The 27,580-nt window shown below is 32.3% G+C and overlaps 2 protein-coding genes and 1 non-coding gene across 6 annotated transcripts in view; 2 read left to right on the forward strand and 1 right to left on the reverse strand.

Annotated features, from left to right (window-relative positions):
* The first annotated feature begins 18 nt into the window (after window positions 1-18).
* Window positions 19-2,125, forward strand: LOC115441095 (multiple inositol polyphosphate phosphatase 1-like). The gene is made up of 5 exons (XM_030165696.2): window positions 19-275; window positions 608-1,029; window positions 1,099-1,197; window positions 1,283-1,734; window positions 1,816-2,125. Exons 1-5 carry the CDS (start codon window positions 113-115, stop codon window positions 1,970-1,972), a joined length of 1,293 nt encoding a protein of 430 aa, XP_030021556.1. The 5' UTR covers window positions 19-112; the 3' UTR covers window positions 1,973-2,125.
* An 8,229-nt stretch (window positions 2,126-10,354) lies between these two features.
* LOC115441117 (ras-related protein Rab-3) lies at window positions 10,355-18,160 on the reverse strand. 4 transcript variants are annotated; one of them, XM_030165732.2, is made up of 6 exons: window positions 18,086-18,160; window positions 14,985-15,085; window positions 14,706-14,823; window positions 13,564-13,682; window positions 12,683-12,854; window positions 10,355-12,359 (listed from the first exon to the last, which is right to left on the reverse strand). In XM_030165732.2, exons 1-6 carry the CDS (start codon window positions 18,095-18,097, stop codon window positions 12,213-12,215), a joined length of 669 nt encoding a protein of 222 aa, XP_030021592.1. In that variant the 5' UTR covers window positions 18,098-18,160; the 3' UTR covers window positions 10,355-12,212. The 4 variants fall into 4 exon arrangements, with proteins under 4 accessions (XP_030021592.1, XP_030021595.1, XP_030021593.1 ...); XM_030165735.2 differs by lacking the exon at window positions 18,086-18,160 and adding an exon at window positions 17,306-17,488; XM_030165733.2 differs by lacking the exon at window positions 18,086-18,160 and adding an exon at window positions 16,999-17,481.
* Window positions 18,161-25,264: 7,104 nt separating this feature from the next.
* Window positions 25,265-27,580, forward strand: part of LOC115441055 — a 149,012-nt gene continuing 146,696 nt past the window's right edge. Inside the window, exon 1 of the transcript XR_005113069.1 lies at window positions 25,265-25,957. This is a non-coding gene — a transcript (uncharacterized LOC115441055). The remainder of the gene's footprint in view (window positions 25,958-27,580) is intronic.

The raw sequence follows: 27,580 nt of genomic DNA on the forward strand, positions 1-27,580 counted from the left end.
AAAGTGTCCGATCCACATATTAGCATAATATTGAAACGAAAACGTTTTAATCTCGTCTCGTCTCTCCGACGGGCTATGTGTGCATCTCGTTGGTGATTTTCTTTTAAGAAAAATGAAGTTTATTATTTCAATTGTATTTTTACATTCCTTTGTTAGTATAGTGTCGTCGTCTTTTTGCTATTGGAACGCTGGATGTCCATATAGATATTTTTCAACAAAAACACCGTACAAGAATGTACGTGGGGATATCAGAGATACCATTATTAAATTACAAGGTGAGTATATTTAAATTAATGTTGTTTTAAGCCGGATTACCTTACAAAATCTTTGGGATTAATATATTAATTTGGAGTTAAAATACATTGCTTTACTCTAGGCTTCAAATTCATACCTACCTAAAAACATTGTATTTTAATTTTCGATAATAATAACATTATATTTGTAAATAGTGTATTTTGGTATTATAAATACGTAATATATCACATTATTTTTATCTTTCAATTTAAAAGATTATTTAGATATTCTAAGCATATATGAGTTAATTCCATAATTTATGTCTTATTATTTGTGAATTATGGAACCACTAAAAATTATTTTTATATTACAGGATGTGAACCGGTCAGTGTTTGGGGTTTGATTAGTGATGGAAACCGAAATCCAGGGGCAGGTTTTGCCAGCAATTTGGATAAAGCGATGGATATCAGAAAACATGTTTTATCAAGTTTCGAACATGGAGATAGTTCACTATGTGCTCAAGATGTGCAATATCTAGAAGAATGGAGCATGGATAAAAAAGTTCTTGCTGAACCTAACAGTTTAACTGAAGAAGGCAAAAACGATTTCACTAGTTTTGGAGACCGACTGAAGAAGGCGTTCCCTAAATTATTTAACAATTTAGGAGAAGCGGATTATGAGTTACGTCCAGCGGCAGGCGGTCAAATCGAGGATAATGTTAAGGCTTTCATTAAAGGGCTCCGAAACGAAAAATTGAAAATACAAAAAGCTAAGAACGGATTCGATGAAATAGCTGTAAGTAAACTACATTAGTAATAGGTTGATGATATTTTTAATATTATTATCATCGTGTTTATGTTTCAGTCATACGCATCGTGCAACAACTTCCAAAAAGACGTTGAGCAAAATCCGAAATCACTCAATGAAGTTAATAAATATTACAAAACATCTGAATATTTAGCAGTGAGTTATTGTAAATTAATTCTTACCAATATATAATTTTTAAAATTTAGTTTTTAATATTAAATTGTTATCTTCTGTGTTACAGGCTAAGGATAGAATACAAAGACGTTTAGGCATAAAGGATGACTTATCACATGAATTATTGTTTGTATTATACGATCTTTGTCGTTACATAAAGAAAGACAGCCATTTCAGTCCGTGGTGTACCATTTTCACAAGTGAAGACTTAAAGGCATTCGAATATATCGAAGATTTGATACATTATTATAAATACGGCTATGGTTCGCCAATGAGTAAACAGCTTGGTGACTTCCCATTAGCAGAATTACTAAAAAATTTCCAACAAGTAAAAGAAGGACAAGGAAAGAAGTTCGTGGGGTATTTCACCAATCCAATCATGACAGAAATGGCATGCACGACACTTAATCTTTACAAAGACGAGAGCCCACTTACAGCAGCTAAGCGGGATCCTAACAGAAATTGGAGGTCCAGTGTATTAGCTACGTACTCTTCAAATCTACTCGCCGTTATGAACAGGTTTGTGGACATTAAGTTGTTTAATGCAAATATTATTTTACTGAGTTTAAATTTATTTATAAATCTTATTTGTTCCCTTAGATGCGAAAAGAATGGACATCAAGATTACAATGTGGTGTTCTATTTTAACGAGGAACCACTGAGATCCATTTGCGAATTCGGAGTTTGCACTTGGCAAGAATTTGAGGGCAAGTTAAAACCGTCCTTGAATGCTACGAGGGATTTCTGCGGAGTTTAAGGACGATCCATTAATACTTTAAATTAATTCTACTTGATAAGTTACACATAATATTGTAATGTAAGGAACTGAATGTATATGATATTGGGTGTAAATTTATGGTTATTATTTTCTATGTATTTATGTATTTTTTAAATAAACTATTTTTATATATTTCGTAGCTAATTAATTTTACCACCAATATACTTACTTCTTTTTGAATAAAAAAAAAAATATATTCATTGCTTATTTTATTTTTAAAAGTGATGCTACAACTTTGTTTTTACAAAGTGGAATTAGTGGTGTTTGAATAAATTCAGTGACTATTTTTTATGAAACGCCATTACGTAGCAAACATTCCACAGCAAATGAAACATCTAAAAAGACGAAACTATACGATAACTCATTTCGTTTTCACCACTAATAAGACCGAGATTTTAATTAGAGACCATATTTCTATCACGTCATTTTCATTACGCGATGTAATTAGCTTATAGGTAGCAACGCTAGGGTATCTTCCAAGCTGGTATGGTAAGATCTTTTTTAAATGAAATCGAAAAATAAAACAATTCACATTTGGGAATAATGTAGGTATTATCATTTTGTCTTTTATATCAATGTTCGGAAGTAACATTTTTGTTTAGTTAATGTAGATTTACCCTCAATAACTACATACTAAAACAATTATACCATTTGTGTTTGTGCCGCACAAAAGCGTTGCATTCGAAATGTTAAGCAACGCAATATATGTCGTAACGAGGTGACGCAACTTCTCCACATACAATAACTTAGACGTGTATTTAAACTTGCATTGTTTAAGTCACTCAGTTACCAAATAAGTATAAAGCAACAACAAATTATTAAAATAATCAAATATCGAAATAAAACTATTTGCGGATTTTATCGTGGTTTTTCAAATTATGATTTTCCTCGATGTTTCGAAGACTTTGTAGCCTTCATTCCTAATCGTTGATGTCTCATTTACTCCCAGTGCCCGTCCCAGTGACTCATAACCATAACCCGTTAGTGTGTTGCCCTCAGCATGATCGCTTCATTTTCAAGGGTTTCAAGCGCCTAAAGCACTCTACCAAAAGTCCGGTGTGTTGATATAATCTGATCCTTGTCAGGCTAACAAGCGTAAATCATGTTAAAAAAGCCTTCATGGTCACGGGCGGACTGAGTTAAAATTTTAAAACTGTATATTTTAAAATCTACGTAATTATTGTAACTTTGAGTTTTCGGACGAGCAACACCTTAGTCCGCCCCGTTACCATGGTAGGTTGTAGTCTTCGAAACGTCGGGAGAAAATAAAACATAAAACTACGGTAAAATCCGAAAAATAGTTTAATTTGATGTCTAACATTCGCGTAAACATAAAAATCATTATAAAAATCAAATAATTTCTTTTAAAGTTGCCTCAATACTTATATATGGATCATAAAGGTCACTTGTCTATTTGACCTCAGACTCATCTTTTTCTCGCCGTATGAGATGCATAATCAATAACAAGGTCAAACGAATTCAATAACCTCTCCGCCATAGCCACATCCAGTCACCCATTGTCCTCAACATGATTAACGACTTTACGTTATTGATGACCCCTGTGCCATTTAGAATCTGTGATATGTAAAGTAATGGAATCGCTGTTAAATAGGTACTTAAATCAACCTCAAATATAGAGTCCAGATTACTGAGACTCAATTAGCTAATTAATGAGGTTATAACATTGTCAAAGATTAATGGCTGAAGCGATATATATTTACAGTAAGTAATTAATTAATTATTAATTACAATAAAATAGGGATTAGTTTTGTTTTGAGAAAAGTAATGTTTTTTCCTAGCACTATATACGATACTTCGATAGAGGCCGGCTAATTGACTTAAGTAACATTTGTTTGTGTTATTGAGTTTTATAGATACCTATTTGGAATCACCATATTTTTCTCCGTTTTTTGAAGCTAGTCCCAATTTTTGGAAAAAATGTGCCTTAAGTCAAATAGCCTGCCAAACGATTATGAGTTTACAAATAGTAGTCCTAAGAAAATAAAGTAATATTAGAATGTTGGGGCTTACGTGATTAAAAGAAGTGAGTATAATATATCTTCGAAACCGTGTACACATATTCACATTTCACAATAACAGGAGCTTTGTTTAGAAAATAGCATTTTGGAAATTCATCAATATGACACTAACTTTGTCTTAACGTACACAAAAATCATGCATAGCATATTTTCTTTAATGCAATTAATCGAAACTCTATAATAATTATACCATTATCTTAGACTGAAGTAATTGTATATTTAATATTAACTGCTGCCGTAATAATATTATGATAACCTGAGTAATAATAGGTAGGTAAAATTTGTCCGAGGATGTTGAAATCGGTGTTGGCTTAATCAAATATGTACAATTTTCAAAAGTTAGGGTTTATTTTGTTTGCCAACTATATTTACCTTATTACAAGTAAAACACGTAAACCTAAATTCCATTTAGTTTGGAAGTTGCAATGAAGAATTCGAAATGGTGATATTATAATAATATTATCATTTAACATGTATAATAATAATAAATAACATATAAGATAGTGTGACTGAAGATAGCCGGATTCCTAACACGGACCATCATTGATGTTTTTGGTTGTTATTGTATAAAAAAACGCACGAAGCCCTACGACTTTTTGTTAGTTGGTTTATTATTAAATTTTATAAAATTAAGTCTTTTGTCGCAATTAAATCAAAGGTTTTCTTTTATATTTCTTTTGAAACGATTTTATGACGGTTTTAAAATTAAATGGGCCATAAATGGTTCCGTTGCCTCCCTCGTAGAACATTTCCATATTTTAAAACTTGAGCTACTGTGTCTCCCGTAGTTTTTAACATATAGCTTATACATCTAGTTTATAGTTTTTACTTACATAAGTACTTCGTTGTAAGTATAAAAGTTAAATTTAATATTAGTTAGGTAGGTAACAAAAAAAACGAACAGGAATGATTAATCAACCGATTATGACTAAGCAAATCACATCAGGCTTTAATAAACCTTATTTTTCGATCATGATTGTCAGATAGGAATATTACTCAGTAATATAAATGTTGTTTTTGCAGGTTTCAGAACGTTTACCTTCTCAATAATCAATTCATTGAACTGGGTAATATGTTTAGCCGGTAGGTAGGTAGTAATGCGCAATTTTTAACCACCTCGTTAGGTCAATACCATTTAATAAATAACTATAAAAACTAAACTCATTATATTTCGCTAAATCTTGTAACATTAAAAAAGATATAAATTCATATATCATGCAATGCGTATTCATTTTGTATTAGTTATATTGCTCTATTATTCAGCCAAATTATCAAAGTTTTATTGACATCATAAATTTAAACTTGTGCTATGGAAGATGAGGTGAAAAATGTCAGTTTTATCAAATAATATTCGCAGAGATATTTGACAACAAAACGTATCTCAGTACATTAACGTTTTATACATATTTGGAACCGTCATATTTTTTCCACTAGCGCCGAGTAAAGAAATAGAGTATGTCAGAACATGGCCGCCAGTTTTTCATGTAGATGCGGTGAAACAAAAAAGGGAATAAAATTAATATATTGCCAGAACGGCGCTTCTGTGACAGAAGCTTTAATTGTTACTCCATTTTCTCTAACATTCTGTAATCCTTTAGTGCCTTCATGCTGAGGATTTTTAATTTTCATAGAGTTTTTATTCGACAAAGTTATCAAACAAATATAAATATATCTCGACATACGCTATAGCTTTAGAAAACCATTGCCAAAATGTTTGCTCATGCTATTTATAAATACTAACTATCTTTATATCAATAGAAAAAAAAAATATGTCGATGCTTAAATGTTTATGAGCGCATCCTACTTATATTATATTATAAATGCCAAAGTTTGTGAGGATGGATGTCTGGATTTATGGATGTAAGTATGGATGTATGTTTGTTCCTCTTTCACGAAAAAACTACTCAACGGATTTGAATGAAACTTTGTAGTAATATTGGTTATACATCAGAATAACACATAGGCTACAATTTATAATGATTTTGTGTAATTTGGTCATAATATAACGATACATATCAAGTAAATCGGAAAAAAATGCTATCTTGGCGTACGTTGACTAAACCGTTGGAGTTAGATAAAGATGCTGTAGCGTAGGATTGTTTGTCTTAAATAGTGCTAAATAAAAGTCCGCGACAGCATTTACCTTTTATGTGGAAGTCACTATGACCAAAGTAGTGAGCCATAAATATAATTATATCGGATATTTTTTTACGATACACATTTTAGAATATTTATCGAACTCTTATCATAAATAAATACATTTATTGCTTCAAGTATTTCATGTAGATAAACTTTGCCTTTTACACTAAGTAATTTGGCCGAATAGTTTAAAAGTTATGACGATATGATTGACTTGAATGGACCGCCATAAAGATTATGGATTTTCTCAAAATCTACTGAACGGATTTTTATGAAGTTTCGTATGGAGATAGTTGACCCTGGGAAGGTTATAGATTATTTTCTATGCCGGGAAAATATGTAGCAGGACTTTTATCATACAGGGGACTTTTATCCCAGAAAACTACTTTACGCGGGCGAAGCCGCGAGCAAAAGCTAGTCATGTATAAACCGTTTAATTGATATTAAGAATAATTGGAACATAGTAAAAACCTTAAATTAATAAAATACGCAGCATTTCGTTAAATATATTCATGCGATGAAAAGTGAAGGCGCGAGCCTCGCCCAAAAAAATATTTCTAGTTAGATTACCACAAAAAATAATAGTAAGTTTATATATGTTTTTACACGATACCAAATTTTTGTAAACGGACAGTATTATTATTTAAGGATTTAAATAAAAAAAATATTATACACAGCATTCAATTGTAAAGTAAATTGCAGACTTTTTGCTGACGTCAAGAGCGTCGCTTGACAATACATATTGTATCCACACATGTCTAATCAGGGAGTGACATTTCACTGATTACTCGTCTCGCATGTCACGAACTGAACGAGGGCCCTGACAAAAACAAAAGTGGCTACCGCTTTGTGGAATTAGGTATTCGACGTGCCTATCCGGGTTAGATTTACGTCATAAGTCCATTAATCCTGAGCATGTAAAAGTAGTGTGTGCGTAAACATGAAGATATTTTATTAACTATATAATACAGTCCCTAAGGTGCCCACTAAATACATCTATGAGATAATGAGTAGGTCCTTATCTGCCAATAGTGACGAACTTTTAAACTTAAATAAATTATTGAGGTTAGATCTTTAAGATAACTGCATACGAGTCATTAAAATAGTTGCGACATCAGTAATGATATACATATACTATAACTAAGCAATGACAAACATCTGATTCCTAAAGTAAATAGTTTTTATAAAAAATATTAGGTGTGTGTCGCTCGTTATGCACAACTAAAATTACTACTGCAATGTATTTGAATACGAGTACAAAGCAGCGTGAGGTGTATTACCAAAGAAAAAGATATTTTCCTATTCGCAGCGTATTTTTAAATCAAAAGACAAATATCTGTGAGTGTTGGATGTCTTTCAACAGCGTCTTCTATTCCTTTATTGTGCTACGGATATTCTCATTTACACCTTTCAATATTTTTAAAACAAAAAAAAAAAAACTTAATAATGATTTTTAAAACAAAAAAAAACAGTCATAGTAGGAGTCTGTTCATGACCATGAAAGCCGAAGTTTCCAAAACGCCAAGAGTAAGTTCAACATTAATCTGTAAAATCAATTTTATTTCAATGTCAAACATTCGCGTAAACTTAAAAAAATACTAAAAAGACTCATTTAATTTTATCGCTTTCAAATGGCTGATTAGCTAGAGGTCTTCCGATATTTGCAAACGTTTGAAGGTTGTTCTATGCATACAATCTCCGATGATTCATAAGTGCATCATCGTACACCTGAATTCTTAGAACATGGAATTATCTGAATATGGCCTTATGAATTTTTATTTAAAATATTACTTAAATATGTAGTTATCAAAATAGCATATAGTGTCTTCCTTGAAGATTTTTCTTCAAAGAAAATATAAGCGATACGAATATGATATTATGTTATTTATAATAAAATGTTATCTATAAAAAAGTTTCTGTGTATAGTGAAATAAAATAAATTCATTGTTCATATAATATTTTTTGATTTAAGCACAAACTTTAATATTCAATCAATTATGTACGTTTTCATCTAAATCAATTTCTATGCGCTGTCAAGTTGGCATAAAAATGGTTTACGTTATGCAAAGCGCCATCTGTTAAAACTTGTCTACATTGCGTAAAACTTAATAAAATGAAACCGTAAATTTGTAAAATGTATTCCATGTAAACCAAGATAAATTTAATTTTACTTTGATAAAAGAAATCAACAATAACATTCAAAATTGTGTATCTTTACTTAAAAACTTCACAACGTAAAATCTGACGATTCAGAGCTTGAGGATCAACGAATGTCTCCTTGACCTGGTCGATCGTTCACAAAGTAGTGGAATGGGAACAAGGGAACGAAAGATAGGGTTGCTAGGAAGATTTTGTTAAAATCTACGTTATTTGAATGTTTTCCTAAATGAAAAAATTACTTTATACAGCGTGTATGGTTCGTCCAGGGATCTGTATAAAGAGGACATTCAGTGTACAATCTCGTCCCAAATATCTATAAAGTATATGTAATTTTTAACAAGAATTTTGGCATTTAGGTGGTTGTGATTTACAGGCCAGCTTTGAAGTATGAAAACAAAGCGATCATACTAAAAAGTCATATTCGTGCGTAGTAACCGATAAGATAGGTCAAACAAGTTGTACTAGGATACCCACGTGATGGGAAACTTTTATGATTTATTGTTATGGTTTAATCTGTAATTTATCATAGCTTTTTGCATATATTTTTATTATTTCCATGCCAGCATGAACTGTCGTGTTTAACATGTCGTGTGGAGACACGATTGACCAGTACAACAAAAAAGAGACTTTTCCTTATAAATAGCACTATATTCGGTAGCACTATAGGATGTGCTATGTGATCCGGCTATCTTATTCTTACATCCACATGCTAAAGGTGACGTCACAGCTTACGACGCGCGCTTATGTTTTTTCTTGGCTCTACATACTAAATATCAATTAACGCTTGAAGAAATAGTTTTAGTCTACTGTTCCATTAAATTTCCCTTGTTCCAAACAGCATACAATTTACTTGGAAACCTGTATCCTATAACAATTATATTTATTTCAAAAAAGGCACAGTAATTACGTTATCAATACACAATAAGTCGCTCGTTTGACCTCAGAACAATAACAAACATATTTGACTATCATTTTAATGAATACAATTGATGCTTAGGAAGTCGGTTAGCGTGAAGTACTAAAGAGGTGAGCGAACCAAAATAATAAAACCACAAACGCCCTTTTGGTCGTTTGGATTAAGTCAGCTTATAGATCAGCAGGTTTATAGGATATCTGTTATTAAATAAAACAAGAGTTGACAATATTGATTACCTTGTTCACGTTATAGATAACCAAAATAAAAAACCTTGCCCCATAATATCCTCTTTCATTCCGAAGTATACTTAGTTGTAGTATTTTTGGGCTACTGTTTTCCGACAGATGTACTAGTTTTTCCTATACGGGCAAACTATATTTTTGAGTTATTTTCTAAACAACTATAATATAAAGGCAAGTAGTTCCCTGAATTGTAAATGACAGTAATGTTCTATTTTGTTATAACTAGTGACATCAACCAGAAGTTAAATGCAAAGCCCTGCGAATGCAAGGTACTGAAAATATTTCGCTTACGTATAACTTAAATAAGTAATAAAATTATAAGTTTACCTGATTTAAGTATTTTAAGGGCATAGAGAAGTACAATGTCATCATATTAAAAATAAAAAAACATATTTATATTTATAATATATATTCGTGAATCTTTTACATGGGTGTATTATTAAATAATTCCTTTATTAACACACAACAAATATTTAACATACAAGTTACGAATACATCTAATCGATTATATGTTTGTCATTTTGAACCAATGATAACGAGATGATGATGCTTGTCATAACATAAAAGGTTTTAGCTTAAGAATATTTAAAAGTAATCGTTATTTTGATAAACTTAATAGTAAAATTTATCTAAGCGACTACTAAATTTTGTTGCTAACATATTCTACAAAAAGCCCGTCACTACGATATGCCTTTTTCTGCCTTGCTACGTGGCTCACACATTGCTAGTTACAATACTTCTACAATAATGTTTTTGTATCCCAGAAGATATAATTGGTTTCGTATCCCTTTGTAACAATATTATATTTGTATTTCGAGTGACGTCGGGTCCACAGAATGAGCCTAATTGATTTCGTCAAATTGACTTTTGTGTAATTTTTGTTAATATTTTCTCTAAGAATACAAATTGCTTTATTGGAGTTCAGAAAGCAAAGAACATGAGCAAATGTAAGCGTCATATAGGAAACGAAGCGGATGGTCATAATACTTGTCGTTGCGCCAACATGCGCAAACTTTTATTTCTATAACAATATAAATATTCAAACTACTCATACATATTAAGTTTGTTATATTGATTAATTTGGCGTCATGTTACTTTCACAAAGGAATTTATCTTTCCCAAAAAAGAAATAATATAAGTTAATATTGTTAAGTGCCATGACATGACAATGTAATCACGGCTTTCAAAATATTTCCGCAATAAACCTATGTACGTATATATTTTCAAATCCCACATATTATGAGACGCCGAAATATTTTTCTTAACTAATTCACCCTAATAATTAACGACTAAAAAAATAATGTGCTCACGTTTCAACAGAATTTGTTATAAATTGTATTGTCTATGTCCTCTAGAGATAAATATTTCTAACGTCAGCCCAATATAAGGGACATTGGTGAATACTTTTATATTGTTTAGTAATACGCAGCCCAAGACGATGCAGATGGAACTACAGAATAGTAACTGTGTCTTATTAATCCTAATGATTGTGTCGCGACAAACACCTATAGTTAGATATTAACATAGCGTAGTAGTAACAAGAATACAAACAGATTTATATGTAGGTAGATAATATAATACTATACAATATTTATTTATACACTGGTAAACGTATTTACAAACAATTTAGGTAATCATTTATCACCCAATTTAGACGAGCGTTTAAATTTTAGAGGAAATTGAAGCACAAAAATCCCAGTACACGCAATTACATATACTCAATGTAATAATAATGTACCATTGAAATATACGATAAATTCAAAATATAACAACAAACATTGATCAAGTAACTCTACTCTACACAATGACGTGACGACGGCGACAGGTCTGCCACCACTTTACATCTAATAGATAAACACGAAGGCGGAAAACAGGTAAGTAGGTGTTGTAGAAATAATAGCACAAATATATCCAAACTATAATTAACTAAACATATTTTGCGCCTTTGGAACAATTTTAATATATGCATTTATAAATATCGGTCTTGGTCCAAGTTGTTAAATTAGGTACATTGTTAAATCATCAAAACAAATCGACTGTAAAAAATATCGTTTGGAATTTTCAATTGTGATATTTTTATAATCGCATCTTATAGTAAAAGTCGTTGTCAATCTTGAATTCGTCTAAATAACAAATAATCAACATTGAAAACTAAAATATCAGCGAGCGACCAAAAATCTTATTATCCATAAAATCATTAACGACGTCAATATTTAATAGAAGTATCAGATCCCTACTCCAGCTCGCAATACGCATAAACAGACGTGGCTATCTAACACCTATAGAATAGTAATACTAACACATCATTTTTATATTATATTTGTTAACCAAGTTATAACAATATTAAAAAAGAAACGTATTAAATGAATTTTATAACAACTGACATACGAAAAAAATACGGGAACGTAATGTCATTATGTTAAAGTAAAATAATCAAATTTTCGCAGTCGCCATATACAGTTAACTGCTATTTTCAAACATTGAATTTCAATACATACCAAAATAATACGCAGAAAAGCTTTAAATAATCATTCATATAAATAAATTAATTTGACATTCGTATTGGTTCAACTAGATTTGTTGGTTCTGAAATTTATTATACCTTTCGCCTGTCATTCATTTTTTCTATCTTTGCTCTATATGGCATTACTTATTTAATCAACGACAGGAAAGAGTGAGTCGTTACATGTAAAGAAAAAGTGTGTTCGTCATAAATTGTTCTATTAACAGTTGCAGTTGGGATTGTTATTTCCTTGAGGTTGTTCCGTGAGACGTTGGCCACGCGCGCCGCCCGCCAGCATAGCCGGTTCCGAGTCGAGGCTTTCCGACATCTTGTCGCAGATTATATCCACCAGTCGCTCGAACACGGCCTATGAATAAATATAATCTTTATATGGAGGCAAGGCTTTCTAGATAATCTAATATATACAACGATTCATTTATAAAAACAGTCACGACATTATCAAATGAATTATGTATTTGTAGATATTTTAAAGGTTTTTATTGGATTGGCTAAACTTTAAACAACAAACTATTTTCGTTGTTGTCTTCATCTGCAACAAGTTTGTCGCTGGCATCTAACTTGACTATAATTCAAACGATCATATTAGCATTTGCAATTAAAAGGTCGTCCACGTCTTTAAACAGCAATATCTTCGTTAGCGTGAACATTAATAATTGGTTATATGATTACCTTAACATTGATGTTTTCCTTTGCACTAGTCTCGTAGAACTCTACGCCTAGTTGCTCTGCAAGCTGCCGGCCGCGTTCAGCGCTAACCACACGTTCTTCTTCCATGTCGCATTTATTTCCAACAAGAATTACTTGCGCATTATCCCATGAATACGTCTTTATTTGTGTCACCCTGGAATTATTTACAATACAATATCAGCTTCCTCATTGTATGAAGTACATACTGTAGCTTCAAAAAATATATTTAAGCTTATTCCTAATACAAAACTAAATGAATAGAAAATAGTTTTTCTTTCGTCTTTCAACAAGCCTTGAACTTTTTAGTATTTAGTTATTATGACCTTCTATTCAAAGTTAATATAAGAATGTTAAGTATAATTCATATTTTGTATAAATATAGCTCCCAGTATCCTCTAACCAACTACCAAAATATTCAAGTTATAGTACATAATTAGGCATACCTAATGTCTAAAGTAACTGTAAACTTATACTAGTCTTATACACTCCCCTATTAATAAGCCACACTTGGCAAGAGCCTAGTTGGTGCCAATAGGAATGTATTGCCAAATATTCGTGCTAAACCAATTCTCAAAATAGGTCATGAGCACAGCAATGAACAACCGCGACCTGCCAAAGGAATGCTATTTGAAAATTTTAATATTTGAGAATGTTCTTGTTTTGATAAACTGTATTCAGAATTAAATGAGTAGAATGGTTTCATAACTTATTACACTCGCATTTTCGCTGCTCAATATTCATTGTACGATATATAGTTAATATTTCTACAAAAACATCTTTTCAATCACAAAATCTTTGGTTTTATTTTTTCATATAAGTTTCGTCTATTCATTGGTTCATTTAAATGAATTTATATATCGTACCAGTCTTGAACACTATTGAAGCTCTCTTCATTTGTGATGTCGTACATAAGTATAAAACCCATAGCGCCTCTGTAATATGCTGTGGTTATAGTGCGGTAACGCTCCTGACCAGCGGTGTCCTGTAATATAAATATACTTTAATATAAAGGAGTAAAACACAGTATTCAACGAAAATAATTTTGCAAAACCTCCATTCATGTTTTTAGCCTTTTGTATAACTAGTAGGGACAATGTTGACGTAATTCATCCGAATGAATGACGGTATACGAGTAGGTACAATATTAACAAAAGCGTCTGCTCTGTATTCAGTGCTTAAAACCCACGTTTTGTACAATAGGGACATGAGGCTTAATTGCTGGAACTGCAACTGTAAATGCGAATTTCTACTTTCCGATTTATGGAATGTCGATAATGTAAGATACTACGGCGTTCCAGAAGACAGAATAAGGTCAGGAAATTATATTATGCCATAAAATGCATATTTTTAGCTATAATTTTTTTCTTCTTGTTCTACCTTTATATTTTTTAAATGATTCATGGCCCGGATTTCAATATGCAAATGGCGATTCTATTTTACGCCTAACATGTGATAAATGCGTTGGTTTGTGAATATGTTAGGATATTGTTTTAAAAGTAATAAACCGCTGGAGAGAATTGGATGAAATTTGGAACATAGATAGACAAAAGTCTTAGATTAGTCCTATGTATATATCTATGTTATTTTATATCTCTAAATAGTGCGTAGTTGAACTTATACTCCGGAAAAAAAATTGTGAAGACGTGGTCATAAGGAAAAGCTGTGTAATTCTGAGCGCTCGACTAGTTATGACTCATAACTACAAATAAGGACATAATCTTAGGAACTTAAACATAAAGATTTTAAAAACAGCGATTAGTCAGCTTGTCAAATGGGCTATTAAAAATATGTGAATCTTATTTATACATAACACAGTCGACTCATTATCATTTATTGTAACACAGAGGGTCTTTACAAACTTTTCATTTGCAGAATATTTCCGCAATTCATAATAAATTCAGCACGAGTCCGTCTCTACATTGCGAGATTAATAAGAAATAAACCTGGGGGTTGAAACAAACTCTTGTAATCAATGTTCAACGAAGGGGAACTTGTTAGAACTTACCCATATCTGTAATTTAACACGTTTATCGTGTCGGAAGACTGTCTTCACTTTGAAGTCGATACCCACGGTCGACACGAACGCTGAAGTGAAGGAGTCGTCAGCGTAACGGAACAGGAAACTGAAAGAACACGAGACCTTTAACAAAGACCCTTAAGTTTGTCGAAACAATAGCTCACGTTTTTAACAACGCGACGCGGTTCTTTAATTGATATGCATACGAAATGATTTTATCGAAACATGCAAATATATGTAAATGCATTACGTAGGAGCACCAAATACCTAGTTTTCCCCACCGAACTGTTTCCTATTATGAGGAGCTTGAACATGTAATCGAAGTTCTGGTCTGCCGCATCTTTCTGCCATTTCACGTCGCCGGTCATCTAAAATAATAATTAAAAAATTACTTACTCCTTTCTAAATTAAATTAACAAATACTGAGCTCTTCTACCTCTTCCTTCAATACTGGCAATCCATTATGGAATTTTTGTTGTGTTTTTTCCATTTTTTTAGTCAAAACTCGTTAAAGACAACCATTACACATCGTTTTGTTGCAATAACAACCATAGCTAATGCAAAAGTAGAGCATTTGTTTAACCATGCACAGTATATTGAACCGTATATCTTTAAAACTAAATTCAAATTGACTGTGCGGTATAATTTAGACTAATTCATTCAGTATTCTTATCGTTTGTTACGACGTACAAAAACAAGCTTTATTACCATAGAAATAAAGTAGTTAGCTAGTTAAGTTGAAACACATCGAACATTTTAAACGGTATTTTAGATAATACCCGTAGTGTCATATCCTTAGCGATAGGATAATGATTTTTGAATGACATTGTGTATATCATACCACTAACCAAATAGTGTGTATTCTTTACTATTACATTTATGATAGATTTGGAAAAGAAAAAGGTTTATTTTGGACATCTGGTGCATGCAACACATAGTAATAAATATTTTTATTTTTAGTTACATGTCACTTAAGAAGAAATAATTATGGATATTGCGATCTACATTATAATATTAATGATGAAATTAAATAGACTATAAAAATATTACTAGACTCGAAATATTACAGTTGATACCCTATTAATTAAGGTTTATTTTTTGTTAAATACATAGAAATATTAAAAAAAAAAATCAAACAAACAATTAGCGTGATTATAGATGATGGAGTGGTTAAGATTGAGGTTATAGTGGAGTAAAATCGAGATATAAAATAAAGAAAACTATTTTCCAAAGCTATGACAGAAAACTTTCCGAAATTACCTAAAGTGGTAGCTTTTTACTGTATCTTTAATCTACTTATACTAGAAAAGTAGCTCAAAGTAATATGGTATATATTTCCTACAAGAAAAGGGATTAGGGTGTGTGAGCTACGAAAATTCATATTATGTAATCCTTCTATTTATAATTAATGAATTTCACACATAATATAAATTCTTCAAACGTAGTGTAATATTATTTTTTTTATTAAATTATCTACATAGTGATATAACGAAAAAATTCGGCTAAAATTAGAAATCGTTAATAAATATTCATCTCGTGTGGTTTGCTGGGATTGATTTGACGAAGTTTCTTTAAATAATATGATATAAACAAGATTTTTTGTGAATATTGAACCAAATATGTCTGTACATTCGAAAGTCTTGATATTTTAAAAGACACCATGATTGGTAAGAAGTAAGGATCAACTATTGTTGCGAAGAGTCCTGACAGCGAAATATTGAAATAACTCTATCGATATTGGAATCCCTTTGTAATATATATATATATTTTAAATGAATTTTCCAAAAGTAATACTAAGAGAAAAATAATTAATGTAATTGTTTTTGGTCACAAAATGCCTGTATATTGAGATTTTGAACAGGTTGTGGCCTACGCAACGTGCAATACTTAGTAATAAGACAAAGAATCTTAATCTCATAAAGGATGAGGTTTAATACTCGACCCACCTTCAAGGTGACAATGGTCAAAAAATACGCGGCCCCAAAAAATAACAACTAAGTTTTCCATAAGCCAAAGTGCGATATCTTTGTAAAAATAAGACACATAAATCGGATATGCAACAAGACAACAATTAAACGCTACCTAAGTTAGAATGTATTGATCAGAGGACGTTGATGTCACAAAAATCGAAAAAGGATACTTGGCACCTTTATTGTGGCCATTATGATATCAATAATACATTAAATATAATTAAATCTGAGATTCTACACACAATCAAAACTAAACAGATTGTGCTTGCAATCTTATTAAATGGAAACAAAACGAAAAAGTCTGTACCAACCTTTATTCAGTCTTCGTGTATCAGTTCGGAATGGGGACGTCTGGGGAGCCTATCGCTAGATTTTTATCGCGTGACGATTTCCTATGTAGCCGTGGGGACCGAGTTTACATTCAAAGCACGCAATAAGAGCAGGTGCAAGCACAAACGTGCATCGATCTTTTTACCTACACAACGTTCTTTACGACACCTACACAGAATTTAGAAACAATAAAACCAAAACCCCGACTTCGAATGCGATGCCACCAGTTTTGTCCATTTGAAACGTACAAAATCGATAATTCTATAATGTAACGTTTTTGTAACTCACTGTTTCACTCCTCTGTACTTTGGTAAACTGAACTACAACTGCGTCTGGTTTAGAACATTCCTAGTTTACTTATTATGTGTTTTGTAAAATTGTCTAATTATTTTAAAAATGTAGCCCTAGGGGTTCTACGCACACAGCTGTTTCGAGCTAAGTGTTCCCTCTTCTATTGGTAACGGGATGTTAATGTAAGATGGCGGAAACATGCGCGCGCAGGATGTCCGCGCACCCTGTCAAAACTCGCCAACAAATCTCTATCTGAATTCTTATATGTACAATTAATAAAGTCCTGATTTCAGCTTACAACTAATAAGATTGTAAACTTGCTGCCAAAGACCCACAATTTTTTAGTCTTAAAAACAATAGAATAAAAATCCTCCCCGTGAATTCCAAACACGCCCACAAAAGAGACACAATGCGTCTTATCATCCAACGTCGCCAAAATCATGGCAATATTGAGCTTCTATTTTTAGAAACAGCCTCTTAAGATTTGCTGTGTTGGATGGATCTTTAAGATACCATCTGTAAACGAACGCAACCGGTAGAAAAATTTCGTATAAACTATTTTATATAATCCGCTGAAGTGATAAAATACAAATAAAATATATATTAAAGGAATTCTTGCTCTATTCTCCGTTTCATAGGAATCTATTGGTTAGACTGAATCTGAGCCTTGACCCTTGTTTGACCCAATTACCTACATACCACATTGATCATACCCTCCCTCTTTACTCTCCGCACATTCGACATTAGAATATGATGGTAAAAATATATAGGGATTACCTGTATATTCATCCAAGATTCTAGACTTCTTTGTAGCTTGAGAATAGCGATATCTTTCTTTTTATTAACAGGTCAGTGAATCTTTGTAGCTAAGGAAACAAATTACGTGCTGTAATAGAACCACTGCTATATTTTCAGAGTAATTAATATTTTTTTAAATAATTTTATTATTTTTAAAATGACCACGTATTGTTCTTTATATAGGTAGGTATGTAATGTTTTTTATATTGATTACAGGGAACAACGCCATCTATGAAGTAGTAATAGAATTATTTTAAATCGTATATGTCAGTTTTCTATGTAGGTTGTGAGAGATTCACTATCTAAGCTGGATCAGGTCACTTTTAATAGAAAATGTAGCGTATAGATGGCGCGTATGAACATATCTACATACTACTGACTACACTACTACTACGGTATCACCGAAGGTGTAGGCAGTAGGGACGGATGCAAGTAATACATCAGCGCGTGGCTGAGCTTTTCCACCGCCATGATTAAAGAATATTATATCTTGTTCATATTTTGCCACCACGAGGCACAAAAAAAATCAAGGGCAACAGTTTTTAAATCTTCGTTGTGGTAAATTCGTGAAAGCGATAGGTATCATAAGTGCAACCTTAATATTACTATAGGTAAAAATAAAATTGAGTAAAACTCTTTACCCCAGTAAATCCTTATTATTATTGTATATATTACAAGCACAAGGCTAAATATACTTGAACAAGCTATCGCGGTAATGACGCTTCTGTAAGCCAAGTGGAGCATCACTTCCATTCTTAGATTGCAATTTTAATCAAGACATAATATTACCCCATTCATTTCTTGTCGTTTTGTAATCCACTTTGCTATATTATACGATGTTATAAGCATTCATACCACATTTATGTAAACTAAAAAATAATATTATTTATTTAGTATAATAGTGTCGATAATTTTGTCAATATTATATGCTATTTTAAAATCAACATAGCTTATTTTTTTTAATGCTTTGAATGACGAGCTTGCTTTTCGCTTGATGGTAAGCGATACGACCGCCTATGAACAGTAGAAAGACCATCCAAATTCTTGAATTACGAAGTATTGTTTGATATTGCACTGCGCTCGCCATCCTGAGACATGAGATGTTAAGTTTTATTATCTCCTGTAGTTACACTGACTACAATGTCCTGCAAACCGGAATGCAAAAGTAACTACAAACCGTTGCTTGGCTGCTGCTTGATGGATATAGACATTGCAGTGGTACCAACCCACCACGCGGAATCTCACAAACGAGAGACCTACCACTATTAAAAAATAAATGAATAAAGATAATTAACAAACAAACTTCCCAAATAAAGACAAATGATTGCACCCATAAAAATATATGTAGCGAATGAAACAACAAACAACCACGCCAAAAAAATTCAAATGTATTTTCGTGTTGTTTAAAAGTATCACTTTGTATACATAAAAATTGCATGCATAATCTATAATTATTTCAGTCGAGCTGCTTTTGATTTTTTCGCCTTGGCTATAAAATATTTGAATTAATTCATATTAACGTAGTAGTTATGCAAGTAATGCTAATAAAGCCACGAAGGCTGATAATTAAAGTAAAACTACAGTATAACATCTGCTAACACTAATATGTTGCCTGTTTTGTATCGCCAAACGTATTAAATTGGTTGTGAAAGTCTTGGTTGGCAAATTTGAGAACATTATGCCTATGCGTATGAGATTTTATTAAAAAAGTTTAACTGACATTAACAAATAGACGAAAATGTTTTAATGAAAATATGACGTTGCTTAAAATGTGTATTTAACTATTGAATCATCAAAATATATTTTATTGTGCTAGAATAGATTTTTCAGTAGTACAGCCAAATTAAATAAATGTGGTATCAACGATAATTCTAAAAAAACATTATTCGATTTCTTTGGAGGATTGGATTCTAGATATGGATGGCTGGAACACATTCGTAGCGAAGAAAGTAATATAAACCACTGTCCAAGTAAATGTAATAACTGAAGTAGGAAAGCCACTATGTAGACACATGGTAGAACCTTACTGTAGACATGTGATAGAGCCATCTGTAGACTGTATAATAAAGTTACTCTGTGGATATAATATGCAGATCGGTGCAGATCAGTTTAGTACTTATTTGCAAGTGTATACGGTAAAAAACAGAAATGATCGTGCGTAGAGAATTCAATAAAAATATTAATAAGAATAACTTAAACGCTAGATCTTTACATATTATAAAACAAAGTATCCCGGCCGCGTCTGTTTGAATGCGATAAAGTCAAAAACTACTGAACCATCGATTTATATGTATATACGTCAATGTAGCGAATGGATTTTCATACAGTTTTCACCATTGGTCGGTGTGATTCGTGAGAAAGGTTTATAAAATTTAATATCTTGGAATTATCGTAAAATTAAAACTGTCGCAACAAAATAAATGTAAATTAAATTCACAGTTCCTATATTATAAGCCAAGCGAGCTAAAATAGACACTAGATCAAAAAAAATGTAGGCATAATATATATACTTTGCTACTGAAGCGAAGACACGACGGGTCACAAGTAATATTATAAAGACAAAACATTTGATTATTTGTATATTAAAAGCGATGTAACCAAATTTAAAGATTCTTTCAGCTATTGTCCAGAAGGCTACTATTTATCCAAGGACTGAGCGTTAACGTGGGCGGAGCCGCGAACAAAAGTTAGTGACAGATAATTTCTTGATAGAAGACTACCCAAGTTAACAGAAGCCAGTTGAAAACCAACTCCTTTAAAATGTTGATCCTGCTGTTTATAAGAATAGCAGGAAAATTATAAGTCAAAATAATTTCAAATATATATTTCATTTATTATGTAAGTATTATCAAAAATATATAATCAAATTATTTTGACTAGTTTTTAAAGCAAAGAGACTTCATTCAACGGAACCTAACCCCAAATGACCTTCAGATGGGCTGAAAGTTTATTTGCAGAACTCAACGATACGCCTCTCTCGTTTGTATGCGGGTGCGAAAAACTAATAAGTTTACTATCATGGCCCCGATTAAGCGCTCCCCTAGTGTAAGTAGCTGTTCGTGTGTACACACACCGATTCCAAAATGTATTACTAAGGAGGATACGGGTCATTTCAACAATTCATACTATCTCCTACTTATCCTTACATATAAATAAAGTCTCCCGCCGCATCTATCAGAAAACGATTAATTCAAAAACTACTCAATGGATTCAGATAAAATTTGGTATGGAGATAATTATAAAGAAAACTCTTTTACGCGGGTGAAGCCACAAGTAAAATGCAGTATATTAATAATATTAATAAGTCATTTTTGTTTGGAAGGTAGTTAACGCGATAAGCAAATATTATAATAAGAATATATAAGGAGAAGAGGTAAGATAAGGCTAAAGTTGGTTAAGTGATCGAATTCGCGTATTTTTTATTTGTTATCTCAATTGCTATCTATATTATGTTGATACATGAAGACAAATCTTTGTTCTCCTTTTTAATCATACTGCGTGCAAGGAAAAGGGTGAGATTTAACATAATTAAGGTTCATATAGAGTAGGAGGGCTGAAAAATAAATTTTGTAATGTGGGTTAAAATGTATTAAATTTGAAGGTCGAATTTTAACCACTGGACGACCTGGTATTATTGAATATGGCATTAATTCATACTTAGTTTGTTAGTAAATAGAAAACTAATCATAAATTAACTATAACAAATAACGCAAATATTTTCAAAACAAACTGATTCCCAATTACACGACTGTCAAAGCGAATTTGCAAATTGTTTAAATGAGTTAATTTGTTTGATGGAATATCGTTGAGTACTGATGATAATATGTTCCTGTAATTAATTTAATGTGTTTAACACGGGAATTGCGAGCTAAAATATGGATTAATTACCTATCTATACTAATACACAAAAAGCAAAGTTGGTCTGTGTTTATTTGTACATTTCTAGAAGGCTAATCTCTGAAACATCTGATCTTATTTAAATCAGAAAATACAATAATAGGAAGCTACATTACTCCTGATTGCCATTAGCTACTTTTATTCAAGGAAAATATTTTTTCTGCAAAATAATTTTGACGAGGGCGGAGCCGCGGATAAAAGCTAGTGATTCATAATTTTCAGTGAAATATGATAAATAAAACAATATATTCGTAATGTTTGGTACTAAAACTATAGAGATGTGCGCCTACAATAATGACATTGATGGAGTTAATCACAGGATTTGTATGAATCCGAACGCGTCAGTGAGGTTGTTTCAAGTTGCTATAACTAACGTTGTGGGCTATGATTTAATAAATAGGGTTTAAACATTTCACCATAATTTACTTTGGTTACTACGGTATGTATATAGGTACAGGGCAATTTTGACATCGCGTTACTAAATGAAACCACATACTAATCTATTTGGAAGTAACACTTTACAATAAGTTACTTGAGCCGTAGATGTAAAATGAAAAAGTGTAAGTTTCGAACAAAATAATTGTTAACAAAAAGTAATTTTAATTTTACGCGCCCTAAAGCCACTACTAGGACTCTAAGATAATTCGTTGTAGTGGCAACATCATACTATCAGTCAGAAATACACCCATGGAAACGCCATATTCGCATTAAACTATAAAATGATCCAAGAATCAGAAAACTAAAACCATGATTTTTCGTGAAAATATTAGTTATTAATGGATGATTTTTGGTACAATATCAGCAAAGGTGAAAAAGAGTACATGTGGTTTCATTTAGTAATGCAATGCCAAAATGACCCTGTATAATAATCGTAAGGAAATTGCAAACTCAACTTGTTTTTGTTCATAACTATGCAATATATTTTGTTTTTTTGTCTTTTAATGTAAGCGAAGAATATTCAAAGTACTTATTTAGCTTTAATCACCTTCGAAGGTATTTAAAAGGTCCTGATCTATAAAGATTAGGACCCTCATATCCCTATGTCCATAGAGATATCACACGCTTATATCATATATTAATAAGTAATTGTACATGCAGTACAATAAGTAATTGTGCATTTATAAAAAACATGTTTAGAAATCGTGAACCGAATAATTTCATAAGCTAGAAGTTAAAATGTATTGAATAAATGGTTTGGTTCAGCTATTAAATACATTATGAGGAAATATTAAAACCCTTCCTCCGTTAAAATTTACTGATTTGACGTACACCGTGGATCATTCCTGCTTGAAAAAAATGAACGAAAAAAAATGAATAAGGTTGCAGCGCATAATATTATATTTACACATGAAGGAAAATGTGATATGCATATTGAAAGGCGTGCTGGAGCCAACAATGGCGGCAGCGCAGCCCTGGGCGCGTTAATAAAATATAAAAACATCGGGCGAAAGCGCGAGAACGAAATGCAATGCCCGGCCTGTTCTGTTAGGCCTGATTAAGTTTGACATGGCAGACGACATGCAAGGAATGGAGCCTCCATGCGAGAATCAAAATGTGATGCATTTTAAAGAACGATGGTTGTGTTGATTTTTAAATAATTTTGTTATTGTTTTATTATACCATATTGGAATATAAGCATGCTAGCATCTACCATACGTTATAATTAATATTATCCAACAATACCGTTAGAAAAAAAACGTGATTTACTCATCTACGACTCAAGCCAACATGCTTTTCTATTATAAAATTATCCATTCTCGAGATGATTATTGATCGATTATGACAGCATTCCCATGCATTTTTCGATGTTTTATTATGTAAAAGATTGTAGAAAGGGATCTTGATGATTGCGCCTGTAACAAGAAATGTGAAGATTGGAAAGTAACATTGGGCTTAGGAAAATCTCACTATATTATGACGCAACAGCAAAAGTAAGTTCTATGTATTGCTTGATTCTACCCTATTGCTATTTGATGTTACTGAACATGCAAGAAAGTAAAAAAATCATAAATGATAAGGGTAAGATAATATTGGCGTAAGATCAAGGTAAATAAGTTCTAAACTCAAAACATAACCCAAACGATTTAAAGCTAGGATATATTTTTTTCGAAACTTATTCAACAGAATATAACAGGGCCTGCTACGGATTGTATTATATTTCCACCAGTGCCATGTAATGGAAAGATAATATCATCACGTTTTTTTTCTGAGGTAACTGATTTAGCTCCATGGTAAATATATAGAATTTACTACCAAATCCAGCGCTGCGTAGTGTTCTCGTCTTTAAAGCTGAATCATTACTACAGCTGTGATATGAGGGATCTCCCAAAACGTTTTGGCTTCAGAATTAGGACAATCTGTAATAATTTGTAATACTATTCAAGTACAACAGTGTATTATTCTTCAAATATATTTAGAATGTTCCATGAAATTAAAATTAGATTTCTACTGTTGTTTTTCCGTACTGTAATTGCATCACTTTTGGCGAATTTGCGTTAAACTAATTACATACCGTACTATTGGTCGCACAAGATACATATGTTTGTTTTCGCAGCTGACCTTTGAATGTCGTCAAATATTTTCTGTAGTATGTCGCGCATGTGATGCTCGTCGCGAGCGTATACGCGCGGAAATGTAACGCGGACCAGAATAGATAATTCGTCGGTGGTGCGTGCTGGTGACGTCACGCGCGACACGTCAAACTTCAAGAGACGCGCGCGCTCAGCTCTCGACATTTTCCTTCCGAGAGATTATTTTTAAACACTCGACTCTTAATTTTACAATAGCTAATGAAGAAACGGCATCAAAGAAAATATTAAGAACAGTTATTTTTATTCGCTAAATACTCGAGCCAGATAAAATTAGAATAGAAAAATATGTTTCGAATATCATAACAAGGTTGTACATACATAAAACCAATTCGCAGCTCGTTATTAATTAATTGAGCCCAATTAACACGACACGCTTTGGGAACCACTGCTTAACCAACTGCATTCTAAATGACAGCTGTCAGTTTTAAATAAAATGACCGACATTTCTGCTAATGTATGCATTGTGAATTAGGTATAGAATTTATTATTGACTGACTAAACTGGGTTAATGAGTGAAACAACACATCGACGACAACACAAAAATACAGCGACCTTTCAAAATAGTATATAATTTGCATGTGTTTGAGTACAGTGCATGACTAGTAGCGGGCAACGGGTAGCGAGCAGCGAGGGTTGACAGAGGCACGGCAGGCACGGCAGGGAGGCAGAGTGGCAGTCCCTCGGCGACCAGCGCGCCCGCCGCCCGTTAATCGCGCCGACCCGCGCCCCTATCGCGCCCGTATCGCGCCCCGGCAAGCGCGGCTCTCGCAGGCCCGATGGACTACGATCGACCAAACGAACTCACAATACCTATAACACTACTTTTCAATCACCCCTTGGCACTCTCCAAAAACCTCGATAAAATTAGCGACCGAATTGCGCGAGCTTAAGATGACACTCAAACTCTGTTGCGGAAACTTTTGTCGACTTTCGAAGACATTTAGTGATTGACATATCCATTTTAGTGGAATCCTCTATAGAAGTTTCGTTTTAATTTTAAATATGCATCTAAAAGGCAAAATATATAGAAGCTTATTTATACACAAAAAGCGACTGAAATTTTCTGATTGCGACCTTTAAAAATTTACACGCAATTTGTGAACTGTTTACACGATTTATAGACGGTTTTGAAATTTATTTCCTACTTAAAAAGCAACCCTTAGATAAATAGAGTGATTTTGACCAAAGACATTGAAATATAAATAGTTTTAAGTGTGTAAAACTGTATAGTTACGGCAATAGAAGTGTTTGAAAGACATTAATCGTGCTTAGTATATGTAGTTTAGGTGTTAATAACTCTATAGTGAATGTTTTAGTGCAATTTTGTTCATCAGTTAATCAACGGCTGTCAAAAAATTACTTGGTAAGAAAAAATTATATTATATTTATGATATAAACCGTTTATGAAAACTTATTAATTATTATAAAAGGCCCGTTTAGTAATTTCTATGTTTTAGTACATTTGTTTTAATGAGCTACCGACTCCACTTTGTAATTGTAATGTACTTAAGTGATACAAAGATCCACTTTTTATTTATTAGATACTGCGTGCGCTACGGAAGTCAAATTTTACAATTGTCTCTTAAAATAAATATATTTTCTTGTGCGAGTGCCAGTGTTCCAATTCTATTTAGCTAGTAAAGTGGACAATATAAATTTGTGGATTCTACAACAAATTCACGTCTGAATACATTTGAACACTCAGACAATACAAATGAGTACAAACAGGATTATTACCGTATCGTAACCGAGAGTAACATAAGGGATGACGATTTTATAATTACAGAACATAAAATCTCGTGCCAAGTCCAATGACATCGTAAAGTATTTATAAAATTATTTTATAATGCCAAACGCCTTTGTAAATCGTGTTTAATCGATATTGTCGCAGCGTTATTATTTAATTTTCACACTTATCGCACGAAATCTTTGTAAGGCTTCTAGTGAAATTATAAATTTGAACGAAATATAATGGGTATTAAGAATGAGCTATAATTTAGATTTATGATGTTTATTTAACACAAATTGAACAACACAAGATTATTAGAATGGAATTACCTTACATTATGCAGAGTTCTTTAGTAGGACTTCCACAACTTATTATTACAAAACGGATTTCAGGGTCTACATACATAATCAGAAGATTATGAAATATATGGACTACAAGGCAATAATATAACTGTTATTTATGCCTCAAAAGTAATGTAAATATTATGATTGATGCCGGACGCGTACTAAAATGATCTAAATGAAGAATCGCACACAGTCTTTATGATGTGGACGGTTTGCCTTTTAGAACGGAAACTACAGTTGTCTTTTAATCCTTGATGTCAAATTTAGTTTTAAATATCCTAAAGGGACATTTGACAACAAGTACAAAATGCCTGGAAGAAGCTCTATCATGTGTGAATTAGGGCCGATAAAGCGTCAAATCTGAAACTGACGGCTTTCAGATTGCCATACTGTAAGATCTCCAATCACGAACAAATCAATACTTGTAAAATTGCTAGATGTAGATAGGGGCAACGATATATTATTATATATATATATATGTATATATATATATATATATATATATATATATATATATATATATATATATATATATATATATATATATATATATATATATATATATATATATATGGGCTCCACAAAGTACACCATGCGTATATTGGGCCCTACTATACCGCACGTTATAGTAAGTAAAATATTGACTGACGAGAGAGGATTAACCCTCGACAGTCGACATAATTATGCCGCCTTTATGGAACCGCATATACACAGGCTGATCCCGGAACGCGAAGCACGTGGATTTGGATTAGTTTATTAATAGTGGTCATCATCTGGAGAAAAAGTGGTGAAGATCTTTATGCATGTAATAAATAAAGATCTTAGTTGCATAAAAGAAAATCAAGTTAAATGGGATATGCTACATTCTGGTAGCTTGAATTGTATGCAAGGCTCATTAGTTTTTCAAACAGAA

Source organism: Manduca sexta, chromosome 26, assembly GCF_014839805.1.
Source record: "Manduca sexta isolate Smith_Timp_Sample1 chromosome 26, JHU_Msex_v1.0, whole genome shotgun sequence".
NCBI classification, from domain to species: Eukaryota; Metazoa; Arthropoda; class Insecta; order Lepidoptera; family Sphingidae; genus Manduca; species Manduca sexta.

Bases quoted from the DNA above. Each gene is read 5' to 3' on its own strand.
- LOC115441095 (XM_030165696.2), top strand. From the start codon at position 113: ATGAAGTTTATTATTTCAATTGTATTTTTACATTCCTTTGTTAGTATA. The intron at 1,030-1,098 runs GTAAGTAAACTA...TTTATGTTTCAG, and splicing joins ACGGATTCGATGAAATAGCT to TCATACGCATCGTGCAACAA. The intron at 1,735-1,815 runs GTTTGTGGACAT...TTGTTCCCTTAG, and splicing joins CTACTCGCCGTTATGAACAG to ATGCGAAAAGAATGGACATC.
- LOC115441117 (XM_030165731.2), bottom strand. From the start codon at position 15,207: ATGGAAAAAACACAACAAAAATTCCATAATGGATTGCCAGTATTGAAG. The intron at 15,086-15,153 runs GTAGAAGAGCTC...TTATTATTTTAG, and splicing joins TGCCAGTATTGAAGGAAGAG to ATGACCGGCGACGTGAAATG. The intron at 13,683-14,705 runs GTAAGTTCTAAC...TTTATATTACAG, and splicing joins GTGTTAAATTACAGATATGG to GACACCGCTGGTCAGGAGCG.